Source organism: Pseudonaja textilis, chromosome 2 (genome assembly GCF_049901715.1).
Source record: "Pseudonaja textilis isolate UNSWEBS1 chromosome 2, rPseTex1.2, whole genome shotgun sequence".
NCBI classification, from domain to species: Eukaryota; Metazoa; Chordata; class Lepidosauria; order Squamata; family Elapidae; genus Pseudonaja; species Pseudonaja textilis.
This window is the reverse complement of record NC_141991.1, coordinates 244,540,525-244,557,609: the sequence shown is the minus strand read 5'-3', so window position 1 is coordinate 244,557,609 and position 17,085 is coordinate 244,540,525. Positions and strand designations below refer to the sequence as shown.

General features: G+C 39.3%; 1 protein-coding gene across 1 annotated transcript in view; it reads left to right on the top strand.

Moving 5' to 3' along the window:
• DCC (DCC netrin 1 receptor) overlaps positions 1 to 17,085 on the top strand; it is a 1,175,771-nt gene that overhangs the window by 656,904 nt on the left and 501,782 nt on the right. The window contains exons 4-5 of the mRNA XM_087927493.1: positions 4,936 to 5,086; positions 8,788 to 8,924. Of these exons, the coding sequence (XP_087783619.1) occupies positions 4,936 to 5,086; positions 8,788 to 8,924 (288 nt within the window). The remainder of the gene's footprint in view (positions 1 to 4,935; positions 5,087 to 8,787; positions 8,925 to 17,085) is intronic.

The following is a 17,085-nucleotide window of genomic DNA, read 5'->3' as shown; positions in this document are numbered from 1 at the left end:
AGGCCATTTTAAGGAGGGTATTTATAGGTGTGCATGTGTGTTTATGTGCATGAGACAGACCGGTTTTATTTTGGAAATAAATGCTATTTACCAGCCAAAAGAACATAAGTAAGCAAGAGATGCTGTTTTAGTTCTGATTATACGATGCCTTTTAAAAATGTCACTGGATTTACTCAGTTCCTGTTTGTCTTACCTGTTCTCTGTGCCTTTTATATATTGTAATCTTGGATGAGGGATTTGCTTATAGAACCAAGAGCAAAGGTTCCGAAGATCCCTTTTCGAAATGCCAGTATTAAATCTTTACACTATTTCCTCTTATTTCTTTCAGTATTAAAATATATATCCTGCACTTCTATTTTGAGAAAAACACCCTAAACCTGGAAGCAATTTTATATGGAATATACACCATACAGAGTTTCTTTGGATCATTGAATTCATTGAACATAATCTTACAAATTTGATAAATAAATAAAAATAAAAACAGTACCATCAATCTTCTCTGATTCAGTAGTAGAGATTCAGTAATATTTTGGTTTTATCTGTCCTCTTTTAACCATATTTTATACATACATACGTACATACCCCTCCACACATGAATGTATGTATACACGTGCTATGTGTCTATCCGTCCATCTGTCTATCTAGACTCTAGAAAAGGTGCAGAGAAGAGCAACAGTGATGATTAGAGGACCAGAGGCTAAAACATACAATGAACAGCTGCAGGAACTGGACATGGCTAGTCTAGGAAAGAGAAGGACCAGGGGAGACATTATAATTAGAATGCTTTATTAGCCAAGTGTGATTGGATACACAAGGAATTTGTCTTGGTGCAAATACTTTCTGTGTACATAAAAGACATGATTGCAGTCTTCCAATATTTGAGGGGTTGTCAAAGGGTTGTCAAAAAATTAAAACAAACTACAATGAAGGAATTTCCACAATGGATCAGGATAGGTAATTACCAAACTTCAAGGAGATAACAAGGTACAGTCTGTTGGAAGGACGCCAACCAAGATAACTTCAGCCCAAAATAACACATACTTTGCTTCTGGCAACGCTGTGTTTTAACCGTCTCTCTTATATACTATTCTCCCCAGCTGCAACCAATGAGAAGGATCATGGCCACTTCCTCTCTTGTAAACCAAGCTGTTTCCTTCTCTGTTCCTCCCTGCATGTCCTAGAATGCAGAGGGGATGGGCCTGGTTCTACCTCTGACTGCCCAGCTGGCCTCTGCCCTTCCCCAGCCTCCTCCACAACCTCTGGAGCCAAACCTCCACTCCCTGTCTGCTGTTCCTCCTCTCCCTCATAGTCCAACTCTATCAAGGGCATGACACTTATGAAGTGTAATTCTATGAAATCTTCAGTTTCTACAATACATCACAGCATAAAATTACGGCTTTCTAATTATTGCTACTCAAATTGTAAACTGAAAGAATCAAATTCATGTTATTACACTTATATAAAACTTAACCCTTAATTTGGTTAAATTAATGTTGAGTTGATCATTTACTGTTCTCTATCTTCCCCCATCCCAATTTCTTCAATTGTAACTGCATTTCATTTAGGCAATTCGAAATGTAAGAAGTGGAAAAAGTTGTAATGCTAATTATTAGACATTCTGTGGTAATTGTGCTGGGGAAAATCAATTATACTTCTAGGAGGGAGAACTGTTACTTTATTGAGATATGGCCATTGCAAATGATTATTGCTTACTTCCAAATGCCAAAAAAAAAAAAATAGAAGATACTCTCCAAGGGTTCAACGGATCTAGGAACAAGAACAGTATTAACAATAAAGGAAACAGATGTCAGTAATGTTTCTGCAGGATTTTGAGATGTTAAGATGGCAAAGAAAGCTTATCTCCTATGTTTGCAATGTATGTACCAAGAAAATGAAGATGTGAACTCAGAGCTGAATTGCCTCCTGAAAATGAAAGTATGCACTTGTCAAGATAACATAACCTGATCCTAAGAAATCTGGTTAGAAAAGTCTCCATAGAAATTTTATTTTTGCTTGTACTTAGTTGTAAACAATTTGGCAAAACTTGAGTTTGACAGTTAACAAAATGTAGAGAGCAGAATTAAGTTTTATGTTCTGAGAAGGGTGAAAAAGTCCCCTCCTGGATAACTACCAACTGAAAGGGATATATCCTGAGAATTGCAAATTATATCCTGTGGATGCTTGAGTAATTGTTTCCTGGTTAAGCAGTAAGCAGAGGTTGGAGGAGCAACATAAGAGAGCCGTGGTGGTACAGTGGTTAGAATGCAGTACTGCAGGCTAACTCTGCCAACTTTGGCAGTTCGATCTTGACTTGCTCAAGGTTGACTCAGCCTTTCTGGGGACCCAGATTATTGGGGGCAATAGGCTGACTCTGTAAACTGCTTAGAGAGAGCTATAAAGCATTGTGAAGCGGTATATAAGTCAAGTGCTGTTGCTATTGCTATAAGGCAGCCAAGTTTAGGGGGTTAGCTCATTGGATGAATGAGCAGGAAGGGGAAAGAGTAAAATTTGAAGTTCAGGGCAAAACCCTTAACAAATTATTCAAATAAATCTATAATATGTTATTGCTTAACCTTAGAGCCTAAGATAGGTGTAAGAAAAAATCAAAGCGTTCTAAGTGTGGAGTGAAATAACAAAAATGAACAAATGAGAAGATGGTCATGACTTCCAACGGCTCAGGAGCATGGTGCCTTATGTGCTTAGAGAGCTGACTTGGAGGTTAGCAAGTCAGCGTTAGAGACCTGAGTACTGCTGTATGTCTGGGTAAGCTCCTGTCACCTGCTCTAGCTCCTTGCAGGGGCATGAAAAGAGCCCTCATGGTCATCCCCCACTCTGGCAACAGTGATGTCATTGGCTAATTCTTTCAACCTGTAAGTGCCTTGAACGGGATGGGATTTCCAATGGCTATAGAAGCTGCACAAAAATAGGCCATAAGGACAAATGCATTCAAAGACAGAACTGAAAAGGCAGCAAAAGATAGCAAGTGCCCCCTCTGCAAAGAAGCTGAAGAAATAATGGACCATCTGGTTAGCTGCAACAAGATCACATGGAATGTTTATAAGCAATGGCATGACAAAGTAGCAACAATTATGCATTGGAAGATCTGCAAGAAATGCCATTTGCCTGCAAGCAAGAATAGTGGGACCATAAAGCAGAGAAAATAATAAAAATGAAGAAGCGAAAATGCTCTGGGACTTTACACTTCAAGCAGACAGGCACCTGCCACACAACACCCCACACTTAACAACTGTTGCTAAGAAAGACAAACAAGTTTGGAATGTGAATGTGGCAGTAGCAAGAGAGAGCAGAAGAGAATAGAAAGAACTGGAGAAGATAACAAAATATAAAGTCATAGAAATAGAATAACTATGGAAAAAGAAAGCTAAGGTAATACTGATCGTCATAGGCACCTTGGGTGCAATCCCAAAACAACTGGAGCACCATCTGAACACCTGTGGCATTGACAAATTCACCATCAGTCAATTGCAGAAGGAGCTTTACTCAGGACAGCTGACATCCTGCGACAACACCTCAATTTCTGCCTATTCCAAGTCCTTGGGACAGATTTGTCAGGGAGATAAAAATGCCAAATCCAGTCTGAACATCCAGCCGACTGCTGCAGTGAACACACTAATAATAATACAACAATTATACACATTTCATAATAATATTAAATAACATTAATCATAAAAGATAAGTATAGATTTAGGAAAGGCCGTGAAGAGGATCAGAAAATTAGAAATTGACCCAATACAGGTAGTCCCTGACGTACGAGCACAATTGGTCCCAAAATTTCTTGCCACAGTTACGGGAATCACTGTAGTTGTTAAATTAGGTTCTTAAATGAAACTAGCTTCCCCCAGTGATTTTGCTTGTCACAAGATTGGAAAAGGTGATCATGTGACCCTGGGACACTGCAACTGCCATAAATATGGTACATATCCATTGCTGAGTGTCCAAATTTTGACCATATGACCGTGGAAGTGAAACACAGTCATAAATCACATTTCCCCCCAGTGCCAACACTAAAAAATTGGTTGGAAGTTGAGGACTACCAGTAAGGAAATGGGATTGTTTAGATTTGGGGGAAACATTTCAACATACTCATTCAGATATCAGAGGAATTGTCCTTTGGGGATGTTTAAGACACTTTTCTTTCAGGGCAGGAAAAAAAATGGATTAAGTTACATATATAAGCAGATTCCAAACTGAATGTTTGGACCTCAATGATAATATCAGCTTCATAATGGAACCAATTAGCCAGAGAGGTTGTGGGATCCTCTTCATTGATTGGGTTGAAATGGAGCAAACATAGTGCCGAGCAAGGTTTTGAACTCATTGATTTCCACAAAATTATAACTATTATTCTGTGATGGAGATTCGCAGGGAAAAAGAGAGTTATTTGCAGAGGAAAAAGAGACCTATTTTGCAATTGAGGCTTGTTAATGTATCTCAGAATGATTTTATTTAAAGGATGCATTTCATCAAAAAAATCTCACACGCTTTTCCACCCCCACTACTGGAATAATCATGAGAAAGCTTACAATGAAAGCTGGGCTGCCTTGTTATCGAGAATCTCTATTTGAAATATTTTATTTTCTCCCTCTATTAGGTAATATACCAGATCTTCACAAATTGAAGGAGGATATTGTTAACTCTCAAGCTGTAAATATGCCTCCCTCCTCTGTGCTTAACCAAAGAAATGTACTTGATACATCCAACAAATATTTCTAAACTTATTTGGTATAGGTATTTCTGTTGTTCTAGCCTGAATAACATTATCTGCCGTTTTTCTCTTATACATTTCCTTTCCTTAGGTGATACAATACATTCCCACTGTGATTATTTAAAAATTGTTCCCCACTGTTACTGAGAGAAATGATGTGGTTGTTATAGAATAACCATTTATTCTCTCTCTCTTTCTTTCTCTCATAGATCCTGGGTTGTACAGGCAACAATTTTTTCTTCAGAGACCATCCAATGTGGTGGTTGTAGAAGGGAAAGACGCCATTTTGGAGTGCTGTGTTTCAGGCTATCCAGCCCCAGCGTTTACGTGGCTGCGAGGAGATGAACCAATCTCATTCAGGTATGTACGGGTTTTTAAACCCATGGAAGGACTGGCTATAGAAGTTTGATTGATAAATAAATACAGGTAGTCCCAGACTTACAGCCATTTGTTTAGTGACCATTTAAACTTATGGCCTACCTGAAAAGGAGAAATAGGGCCCCGTTCCGCATGGTCACATTTATGGCCGTTTGCACCATCCCATGGTCTCATGACCACATTTTATGACATTATTTATTTATTTTATTCATATCCAGCCTTTATTCATTCTACAAATAAGTCAAGTGGGCAAACATGTCCCGTACTTCCTCTTCCTCCTATTTTTCACACAACAATAACTGAGGTAAATTGGGATGAGAGGATGGGACTATTCCAAAGTCACGCAGTTGGCTTTTATGGCTAAAGCAGAACTTGAACTCATAATCTCTTGCTTTCTAGCCTAGTGGCTTCACTATAAGACATTTCCCCCCCAAAACCAGCATTCATTTCTGGTAGCAAACAATGGGTTTGCTTTAAGGCCACCACTTTCACTTAACTTCCACAAAAATGGTCATAAAATCCAGGCAGTCTCATTACCATTCCTGACTAATGACTGTCGTCACTGCAATAATGGGCAGGATCCGTTGCAGTTGTAACTTGAGGACTGCCTGTAAGAGTTCAAAGAACTTTGGCTGGTGGGGTCTAGCCAGGGATGGGCTGCTGGGGGTTCGCAGAGGCTTGGGAGAGCCCCTAGTTAAGATTCTGCGGGGCTCAGAGAGCCCCCAATAACCTCAGAAAGACAAGCAGCAAGGGAAAGCTCTTAATAGGCTTAATTGAACTTCTGGGCATTCAGCCAAGAGCATTCCACACCTAGTAAAAGTGTTGCAAGCTAGATAAACAATCCACTCAGTGCTTGTGAGGGAGAGCCTTTGAGAAAATCAGATAACATAGCCACTAGCCTCTGAGAGGATTAATTCCCAAATAATAAGAATCACGTAACTCACCAGAAACTCCACTGAGATTCCAAGATCCCTCTCACAGTCACGGCTATTAAGCCTGGTTTCACCCAACCTTTTACTTAAGTATTAAATGCATGAAATAATAAACAACTTTTTGCTATATTATCTTTTTCTAGGTAATTAGGGCAAAGGAGCAACATCGAGTTGGCTACACCCATCCAGTCACATGACCACCTAACCACACCCATCTAGCCAGTCATTAGGGCAGAGAGCCCCTTGCTAAAAAAATTCTGAATCCCACTCCTGGGTCTAGCAGAAGAGCCTTTTCTGCCATAGCCTTCAATCTTTGGAATATTTTCCACTGAGGTGAAGGGCTGAGAGTTTTTTTTTTTATTCTTGGTATTCTCACAGATCTCAAAATTCCTCAGGTTATTTAACACTGATTCCTGACCTCTTCCTTCTTGATGTTTGAACTCCCAAATCTGCAAGAGGAACAAAATTCAAGATCAGAGACATGGTACAGATCGAATTAGAACCGTATAACATCCCAAGGATTCATAATCCTCACCAACCTTCCCTGAGCTGAGATAAAATTTTACAACACCTGTGAAGCATATCTATTTTCTGTTCATCGCTTGCAATATTTTGCTTCCAATCTTTGCAATAACCCCAACAGGAAGAAGGAAGAAAAACCAAAGCTGTAGTGTTAGTGGAATGAAAGCGGTGTTGTGGCTTTGCCCCATCCCTTTTCTATGGGGATCCTGATGTTGTATTTGCATATGGAAAGGGAAAAACTTGCAGTGCCTGTTGCCATGAGAGTTTAATGAAAAGAAGGATTAGGGGTGACATGATAGCAGTGGTTCCAATGTTTGAGGGGCTGCTACAAAGAAGAGGGCGTCAACCTATTTTCCAAAGCACTTGAAGGCAGGAGAAGTTATGGATGGAAACTAATTAAGGAGAGAACCAACCTAGATCTAAGGTGACAGAACAATTAATCAGTGGAACAACTTGCCTCAAGAAGTTGTAGGTATTCCATCACTGGAAGTTTTTTAAAAGAAATTTTCTGAAATAAGGTTGAGCAGGGGGATGGACTAGAAGACCTCCAAAGTCCCTTCCAACTCTGTTATTCTGTTTTGTCTTTCAGGCAAAACCTCAAAACCTCTTGTCCATAGTAGAATCATTTAAAGCAATATTTCCCAACATTGATGATTTCCAGTTATATGGACTTCATCTCCCAGACTTTTCATTCACTAGCCATGCTGACTGTGGAATTATGGGATTTGAAGTCAGTGAACAGTGGTTTGAAAAAATTGATTTAAAGCATCACCTGTAAAGCTTTCTTTAGCACAAGGCCAGGTTATCTGTGGGACCTCCTTTTCTTAAGGACACCTACTTGAACTACCAGTCAGATAGGTGGGAATGCTCCTAATCCATTCCTTTAAACATGGGCATCTTATGGTAGTTGGGAGGCATGCCTGCGCCCTATAGAACATTCCTCATCCTGAAGTTTGGAGCCCACCTTGTTTAAATCTTTAAATTAAAGCCCACCAACTCCAAATTCCGACCAACAAATGCTCTGTCCTACATATTGGTAAAAGAAATCAGCACACGAAATACACGCTAGGCGGATATGACCTCGTTGACAACCCTCACTCTGTTAAAGACCTTGGAGTACTCATATCTAATAACCTAAGCACCAGAGCTCACCGTAACAGCATTGCCAAAAAGGCATTAAGGGTTGTAAATCTAATCTTACAAAGCTTCTCCTCTGGAAATATTGAATTGCTAACTAGAGCATACAAAACCTTTGCTAGACCAATACTCAAATACAGTTCATCTGTCTGGAATCCGCACTGTATATCGGACATTAATACAATTGACGGAGTCCAGAAGTATTTCACAAGAAGAGTACTACACTCCTCTGCTAGCAACAGAATACCCTATATCACCAGGCTTGAAATTTTGGGCTTGGACAACCTTGAATTATGCCACCTATGGTTGGACTTAAGCGTAGTACACAAAATTATCTGCTACAATGTCCTACCAGTCAATGACTGCTTCAGCTTCAACTGCAACAATACAAGAGAACACAACAGATACAAACTCAATGTTAACTGCTCCAAACTTGATTGCAGAAAGTACGACTTCAGTAATAGAGTGGTCAATGCCTGTAATGCACTACCTGACTCTAACCCCCACTCCTTTAACCTCAAATTATCCACTACTGACCTCACCCCATTCCTGAGAGGTCTGTAAGGGGCGTGCATAAGTACACCATCGTGCCTACCATCCCTGTCCTATTGTCCCCATTTATTTGTACCTATTTCCTGTATTCTAACTCATGTTTATACTTATGCCTATTATCTGGTAAGCGATTGACAAATCAATCAATCAATAAATGCTGGGATAAGATGAGGTGCCTACACATTGAAAACTTAATTTGGTGCCAGTTTTTGTTTTGTTTGTATGTATTTGGTTTTAATAGTTTTAAAATGGATTTCTGCTAGTTTAATCTTAGATTGGGAGTCACCCAGTTTGTGATAAACTGGGTAGCTACATTCATGTTTTAAATAAATAAACAAAAATTCTTCATTCTTTCATCCTTGCCATACTTCACTGAAGAGCTAGATATCTTGGTGTTTCCTAGAAGAATGGAATTGCCATGTTTCAGCTCTTTGAACAAAAGAAAATATGTGATAGAAATCTAAAATAAATCAACCCATAGAGAAAATCACCCTGGCATATTGTCTTACTTGAAACATTGATATTATGTCAATCTTTCAGGGTCAAAAAATATTCACTGTTGGCCGGCAGTAACTTATTGATTTCTAATGCAACGGATGATGACTCCGGAAGTTATACCTGTGTGGTCACATACAGAGATGAGAACAGCAGTGCCTCGGCTGAGTTATCAATATTGGGTGAGTAGAAAGAACTATTTTTGCCTCTTGTATAGCATTCTCTGTGGCTGAGTATGGATCCTGGTTATGAAGGCCATCTAATGCCCTTATAATTTTCAGTTGTTTTGAAAGAGGGTTTGTGTTTTGCAGATTTTCTATGGTGGTGGAATTGTTTTACAGAGTCAATGTTTATTTATTAGCACTATGAAAAGCAACTGTGTGAGTATGTAAATCATCTGAGAAAATAAAAAGTCAGAACACCGTTGACTATCTTGTGTTTATAGAAGAAAGGTTATGATTTCACAGTGAACAATTATCATTTTTTCTTTGGTGTTTCTTTCCCAGCACTATATTCTTCTGGGAACTGAACAGAGCTTTGTGACTTTGTTCCAATTGCTGGTAGATTATGGAGAAGAACCATAGAGAAGATTGTTTCAAAGTCTGACAGCTTAGATAGCTTCTTGGAGAAGGCAAAGGACATTAGTAAAGTTTCACTTTCTTTCCTCTAGTGTTGAGCACTTGAACGTCATTGCTTCTTGAACATCATAATAATGATGCAGATTGAACTCTTGAATGTTATAACATTGATGATGCTGGACTCCTTGTTGCTCTCTTAGCTTATGTCAGACATGCCTTCATTCAAAACCCAAGAAAGAAGTCCCCCAACTTCATGTTTACAGAGAAAAAGTACTTTTACTGAGTTAGAAGTGATAGCAATGAAAGAAAAGCAAGATCTGAGTTAATAGGTGTGGAAATTACATATTGAAAGTTATCCCAAGTTCCTTCCCCCCAAGGGCCCAGATTGGACATCCAATCTCCAGTGTGTATGGTGTCATGTGGGGTACATCTCCAGGTGTTTTTCCCCCATGTGGTATGCCAAGACGGTTGACCTTGACTTGGCACAAACAAGTCCATTCAGTTGTGCGGTGAGCACGAGAGCATCCCCCCACACTTGGTTCACACAGAACTCATCTCCACTCTCCAGAAAACTTCTCCCCCGCCATGCCAAATTTCCCCCCTCCCCGTTTCTATGGCAGCTGACAGCAAGCAAGCTTCATGGAGGCTGACAGCTTGATTGTTTTCTTGCAGAAATTTCATTTCTCATTCATAATCCACTGTGTATGTTACCTGCATATGTAACATACACAGTGGATAATGAATGGGTAATGAAACATCTGCAAGAAAATAAACTCAGGGAGCATCAAGGGCTACACAGTTCAATCCTGAGCTCCTGATATTATTTTCTGTTGATACTGATGAACAACCAAGGTCAGAAAGCATCAAGGACTTCACTCTTACTTACTTCTCTCTGCATTTCCTCTCTTACCTATATTATGGAGTTTTCATCTCCTGGACCCTTGCTTTTTTTTATCCAAGCCCAGAAGGAAGTTTCCTTCCCAGAAGGAAGATGAAGCTATCTAGAGTTGGTTAAGATAGAAAAGAATCCATAAAATATTTGATTGTGAGGGAGAATTGTTGTAATGGATGAATACAACTTTAGCATGGAATTCTTTTGAGGGCAGGGATATTTTCTACTACCTTTTGTCAGATGTTTCCATGCTACACGTGGGCTTGCTAGAAGAGTGAGGGCAAATTTTAATTTTCATTAAGTCATCTTCAGGGGATGCAGATTTATGAGAAACAAAATATTTCCTTTCTTCTTAATTATTTTGAGGAATATTGTTTGAGAAAAATAGAAAAATACATGTTGGCGCATACATTCTGAAGCACAATTATCTTGCTTCAAAGCCTGGACCTAATTTGGTTGGTTGATATCATGTCAGCTCACTTCCCAAAGATAAGAGTGCATGACCAAAAGCTTTCCTAGACAGTTCTGCCCAACATTCAAGGCTAAGAATAGGAATGAGGTTTGAGGTAAATATATTTGGTTGGTTGGTTGGTTGGTTGGTTGGTTAGTTTAGGTGCCCATTTCACTCAAGGGACTTGGTGTTGATTGCAAAGATCAGTGATGTTGATTATATGTCATCAAGTCATGTTCGGCTTCTAGCAACCACATAGATTTTCTTCTTCACAGCACTAGCATAGAATTTAGCCTTGTATACAGCTTCATAGTTGTTTACAGCCCTCTCTAAGGTTTACAGAGTCAGCATATTTCCCCTAACAATTTGGATCACCATTTTACCAAACTTGGAAGATGGAAGGCTGAATCAACCTTGAGTAGGTCAGGATCGAACTCCAAGCAGTGATCAGAGTCATCCTGAAATACTGCATTCTAAAAACTGCACCACCATGGCTCTTGTTGATCTGTCCCTAATCTGAACTTTCGGGTCCCCCAATGGTGCACTCATCACTACTGTAAAGTAGCCCATCCACTTTGCTGCGAGTCATCTTCTTCTTCTTCTCTTTCTTTCCACCTTTCCCAACATGAGCTCCTTTTTCCAAAAAACTAGATCTTCCCATAACAGGTCCAAAGTAGGATCATTTGAGCCTGGTCATTTGAGCCTCAGTTGAGAACTCTGGGCTGATTTGTTTGGTGAGCCATCAGTTTGTTAATTTTGGCAAAGATTAAAATTTAGAAAACCATGTATAACCACGTGGCACCCATTCACCAGGAAACAGAACCACACAAATTATAACAGAACTCATGTACCTGCCTAACCAAATTCACAGGGGAAAAGCCAGCTCTTCAATGCCTTGCAAAAGGGTAACAGGGCTTTAATTTTTCATTACAGTAGTTTTCATTAACTTTACTAGGTCAAAACTTAGTTCATGTGCCAGAGTAATGAGTCACAAATAGTCTTATCCTCCATTATTTTTTCTCTGCAAAAAATTAATTCATGACATCTGACAAGTAATTTTGTCCTGTTCTTTTTTCTTCCTTCTTCCAAGTGTTGTTTAGTTCGTTTTAAATGCTTACTGCTCTATCTAAAGGAAACATTTGCAGATTATTCCCTACCTGAGTCTTGACAGATTTGGCAGTACTAATTGGGAGAACTCCCACAGATGAGCCTGTTAGTGCCTTGGTTTGAAAATACAGTCTTTGCTTTTCTTTAACCATTCCTTGGCTTATTAGCACTCACTCAAGGAAAGAACTCAGCAGAGAAATCAAAATAAATAAGCAAACACACAATCACAAGCGGCTAATCACCTTTATTTTGCTTTCTACTGCACTACTGATAATTTTGTTAGTTTTCAAATTTGTTTTTATTCTCTTTCCATTTAACATCTGCCTGCTTCCTGAAAGTTACATCTCTTATCTTTTCAGCCTTTATTGGTGCATTTACTTGATGTTCTAAATGTTCAACATGAAAAGTGCTTCCAAATTTACCCATTTTGCAGGCTGTTTGGAAATTCCTTGGCTGATGCCTCATCAGTTTGTTGCCTTCTGCATAATAAGAAGCATGCTACTTTTCTGCACATATTTTTGGGGTCCGTAAATATGCAATATTTTGTTGCTGAAAAATTTAAAAACCATGACTATGCATTACATTCCAAAATCTCATCCACTTATACTCTAAAACAGGAGTGTCAAAACTGGGTTGTATTTGACCTTGGGGGGACTGGAGTAGGTATTGCCAGGGTGGATGTGGCCAGCTTGATGTCACTCGTGTCAGGGGCACCTGTGGGGCCTGAGTGCTCTGCCAGTGAAAACGGGATCCCAAGCCCCATTTTCAGCCACAACACCCTCTTGCGGCCCTCTGCCAGCAAAAAGCCAAAAATGGAACTTGCGAGGGACATGTGCAGCCCTCTCAAGCTCCATTTTTGCTGGCAGAGGCAACATGGGATGGTGTTTTGCTTTTTCCAGGGCAACCCTGCAGGCCACATCTAAGCACCCCATGGGCTGGATCAGGCCTACAGACCCTGAGTTTGACACCCCTTTTCAGAGTTTATTGCAGAAATCAAATCCAGAAAGCACACAGAGATAACTGATTCAGCAGCATTCATTAACTTCTCTTTATATACATAATAATACATGAAGTAAATGTACAATACCAATGGCAGATTTTCCAACGTGGTAGTAGTTAAAAGCAAAACACAAGCAGAGGAGAGAATAGTTTCAGTTTCAGTTCAGCAGACAGACAAGACCAGATTTGTTTGCAGCTTCAGAGCTCAGAGCTGCAGAGTCACACACAAGCTCCTTCCAGTTTCAGTTTCCAATTCAGCTCCCATTGGCTGGTCTGTTGCCATGCCTATTCATTGACTGACCTTGTTACCATGTCTCTGCCAGTTCATGAATATTCTGACACCACTGCTCCAAAACCTGATTTTGCTCATGGAATTCTCCAAGTTGACCCGTCTATCTAGGCTTGTTGCTCTTAGCTATGGGAAACAGTATTGTAGATTGTCCTTTTTTTTAACTTCAAGCCCATGAAGAGGCTCTATTTATAACTTGATTACTGCATGGCATTTTGATGCTTGTGGTTATCACACAAAAATAATAATATTTGAGAAAAAAGTTGAACGTCTGGTGTTCTGTGGATCACCTGCTGATCAGCGCTTCATCCCTCTTTTCTTCCTACTGCAAAATTTTATTTTCCTTGAGACAATTTATGTGATAGTAAGTGTGCTGTTTGACATCCATGCATGGAAAAATGTCTCAGTTCTTGGATCAAAGTTTTGAGTTCACTACTGTGCCAGGTTTCTTGAACCCCTGAATTATGTGAAGGTTTATTAAGAGTTTGAGAGATAGCTCACCATTTTTCATTAATTAAAAAAGCAAGTAATTTTAAATTTTAAAGTGCTCCTACAAAAGTTAAGGAACCACATGAATAATACTTATCAAACAATAATCTGGTTATTGATGCAATGTTTCTTTTATACCCACTTTTAAAAAAAAACGCTAAAATGCTTTGATTGGCAAATAGTTTGGATTACGGGAGACTTGATGTATATCTACCAATATCTTTGCATTAATGTTATGCAAAACGAATTTTCATCTTAGCAGTTTACAGTGCATTGACATTTGAAAAATGTGTTTCGGAGTCCTGCTGTGCATAAAATTTTGCTTTTATGATTCTAAAGTAAACTCTTTGCTTAGTGTCATTCTCAGACCTTTTTTATAGTGCAAAAATATAGGAAGTGTCACAATATTGTTGTAAGATGTCTTGAAAGTCTGGCCAACACCTACTACAGTGACCTTGGTTCTCACTGCTTGATGCTTAAAACTCAACCTTCCAATTCCCTCTTCCCTCCACCCACCCACCCCCCATAGTTTGTTGGCAAGCTGAGACACAGCAAACATGAAAGCAGCATGAGTATGCTTCGAAGCTTCTTGACAAACTGCAGAAGTGGGGAAAAGTTCCTTAAGACTGAGACACCCTCTTTGCTCTCCTGGAAGGAATGAAAGAGCTATAACTCAGGGACAGTGTATAACTATTCAGTCTCCCCACAAGCACTTCCGGGCCTCTAGGAGACCAATAGGGAAAATTATCTTTCTCCACCTCTTCACCACACCTCCCTGATTAGAATGTTGATTGCCTAGAGAGGGCTATAATCTAAAGGTTAGATAGCACCACATCTAACTGAGGGGTTAATTGAGTGACATTCAAGGGCAAGAAGTCTGTGAAACCATGAAATTTATGCCACTGAATAATCAGCCTCAACCATTAGGAAACAGAAAGGGATGCAATCTGCAAATATCTGTGAGCATAACTGATGGGTTTTCATGGACGTTCTGTCAGTGCTAGGTTTTATTTCAACAAGTCAAAACTCCTGGAGTACATCTTTTGTAAAGTTTTTAAACATGAGCACTTGACTTTTCGTACAAAGACTCGCCAGCACATTGAAATCCAAAAATTTGCTTGTCTGAAAGGACATCTCCTAATCAATGCATTTTTGTTCAATTGTCACATATTGCATTCTTGATGCATTTTCCCCCATATATGGATGGCTATGTACATTTTGCACATAGGTTAAAAAAAAAAGATGGATATTTGAATTATGTAAAATGCAGAATTGTAAGAAACTGTAGTGCAAAATTTGGAAAAAGTTCTCAACTTATCCACAAGAGATGTTTAACAATCTGAATCTTGTTCATATTAGAGGGCTTGCTTAAGCTTGTAGACAAAGCAAAATTCTTCAGCAATCCTACTTAAAAAGCTAATTTTGTAAAAGTTCTCTCAGAAATATATAGAATTGACTATTTAAGACAATCATTTAAATATGAGTCAGTAGTATACTGCAACCATCCAAAAAGCCAATGCAAACCTAGGCTGCATCAACAGAGGGATAGAATCAAGATCATGTGAAGTGTTAGTATCATTCTATAAGGCCTTGATAGGACCATAACTGGGATATGGCGTTCAGTTTTTGTCACCATGATGTAAAAAAAGATGTTGATACTTTGAAAAAGGGTGCAAAGAAGAGCAATAATTAAGAGGTTTAGGGGCTGGAGGCTAAAACATATATGAAGAATGGTTGCAGGAGTTAGGTATGTCTAGTCTAGTGAAAAGGACTAGGGAGGTAAGACGCACGAGAATATGAAACAAGAAACAATGAATCAGAGGTGGTATTCAGCAGGTTCTGACCAGTTCTGGAGAACCAGTAGCAGAAATTTTGAGTAGTTCGGAGAACCGGTGGTAACCTTCCCCCTGGAGTGGAGTGGGAATGGAGATTTTACAGTATCCTTCCCCTGCCATGCCCACCAAACCATGCCACACCTACCAAGCCACATCCACAGAACTGGTAGTAAAAAATGTTGAATCCCACCACTTCAATGAATGGAAACTAACCAAGAAGAGAACCAACCCAGAACTAAGGAGAAATTTCTTCACAGTGAGAACAATCAACCAGAGGAACGACTTGACTTCAGAAGTTATGGGTGCTCCAACACTGAAGGCTTTTAAGAAGAGATTAGACAGCCATTTGTCTGAAATGATTTAGGATCTTGAGTAGGATGTTGGACTAAAAGACCACCAAGGTCCTTTCCAACTCTGGTGATGATGATGATGATGATGATGATGATGATGATGATGATGATGATGATGATGATGACTATCCTAAAAGTAATATTCGCAGAGAAAATTCTTTGCATTCAGAATTGGAAAAAACAATTGAAAAAATCTCTTCAGTTGTAATGCTCCAGTTATAAATCTACACCCCACCCACCCCCGCAAAAGCAAACAAACACTTTACATTGGAATTGATGTTTTATTTGTTCAAAAAGATATATTTATCCAACCTAATTTTTAGTGTGAAGGAAGCACAGACCAATCTCAATTCATTTTCTGGTTTTAGTGGATTGTACAGTTTGCACTTCAGTGGCGCTCTGTTTGTAATATTCCATCTTTGATTATGATTGCTTTGGGACAGATGATGAATAAATATTCTTCCACTGCTGATGGTCAAGTTCATCCACAGGGCTGTTTCAAAAGAACAATAAGTCTCTCTCCTGTTCTTTGATTTCTTCAATAACTGCACTCGTTCGATTTAAGATACAGTCATTACAGAATGAAAATAGTGGTTAAGTTTGCCTCCTCAGGTCATCTCTTTTTATCAGCAAAAGGAAAGAATGAGTCCCGGACAAACAGAAACAGAATAACACATTATTTTTTATATGTACGACAATGACAAATCACAGCTGCCAGTTCTTTAACTGGGGTTGGCCTTCACAGTCATCGAGTTCTTCCCAAGAATCTAGGATGTTGTAATGTATCAGAGTAGCATAACTGCCTTTTGTGACTGACAGATGGAAATTTTTATTATTATTCTCATTGCAGAGCTACAATAGCGGCAGTACCAAGCTGTCAGACAAATCTTTTTGACATCAGGAACAGAGCGTAATTAAAACCTTAATCTGCCAGCTAGAAAGTTTTGGATTTCTCTCATATAATTGATTTATTTGGATCTCAAAGTGATACCTTTCCTCTATGTCTCTACCAGCCATACTGATTTTCACTTATCAATATTACTATTCTGGTTTTCCTTCCTTCCTTCCTTCCTTCCTTCCTTCCTTCCTTCCTTCCTTCCTTCCTTCCTTCCTTCCTTCCTTCCCTCCCTCCCTCCTTCCTTCCTTCCCATTCTCTCTCTCTTTCTTTCTTTCCCTTTCTTCATCCTTTCCTTCCTTCCCATTGTCTCTCTTTCTCTCTCTCTCTCTCTCTCTCTCTTTCTTTTCCTCCCTTCCTTCTTTCCACCCCTCCTTCCTTTCCATTCTCTTTCTCTCTTTCCTTCCTTCTTTCTTTTCCTTCTTTCCTTCCTTCTTTCCTTTCTCCTTTCCCATTCT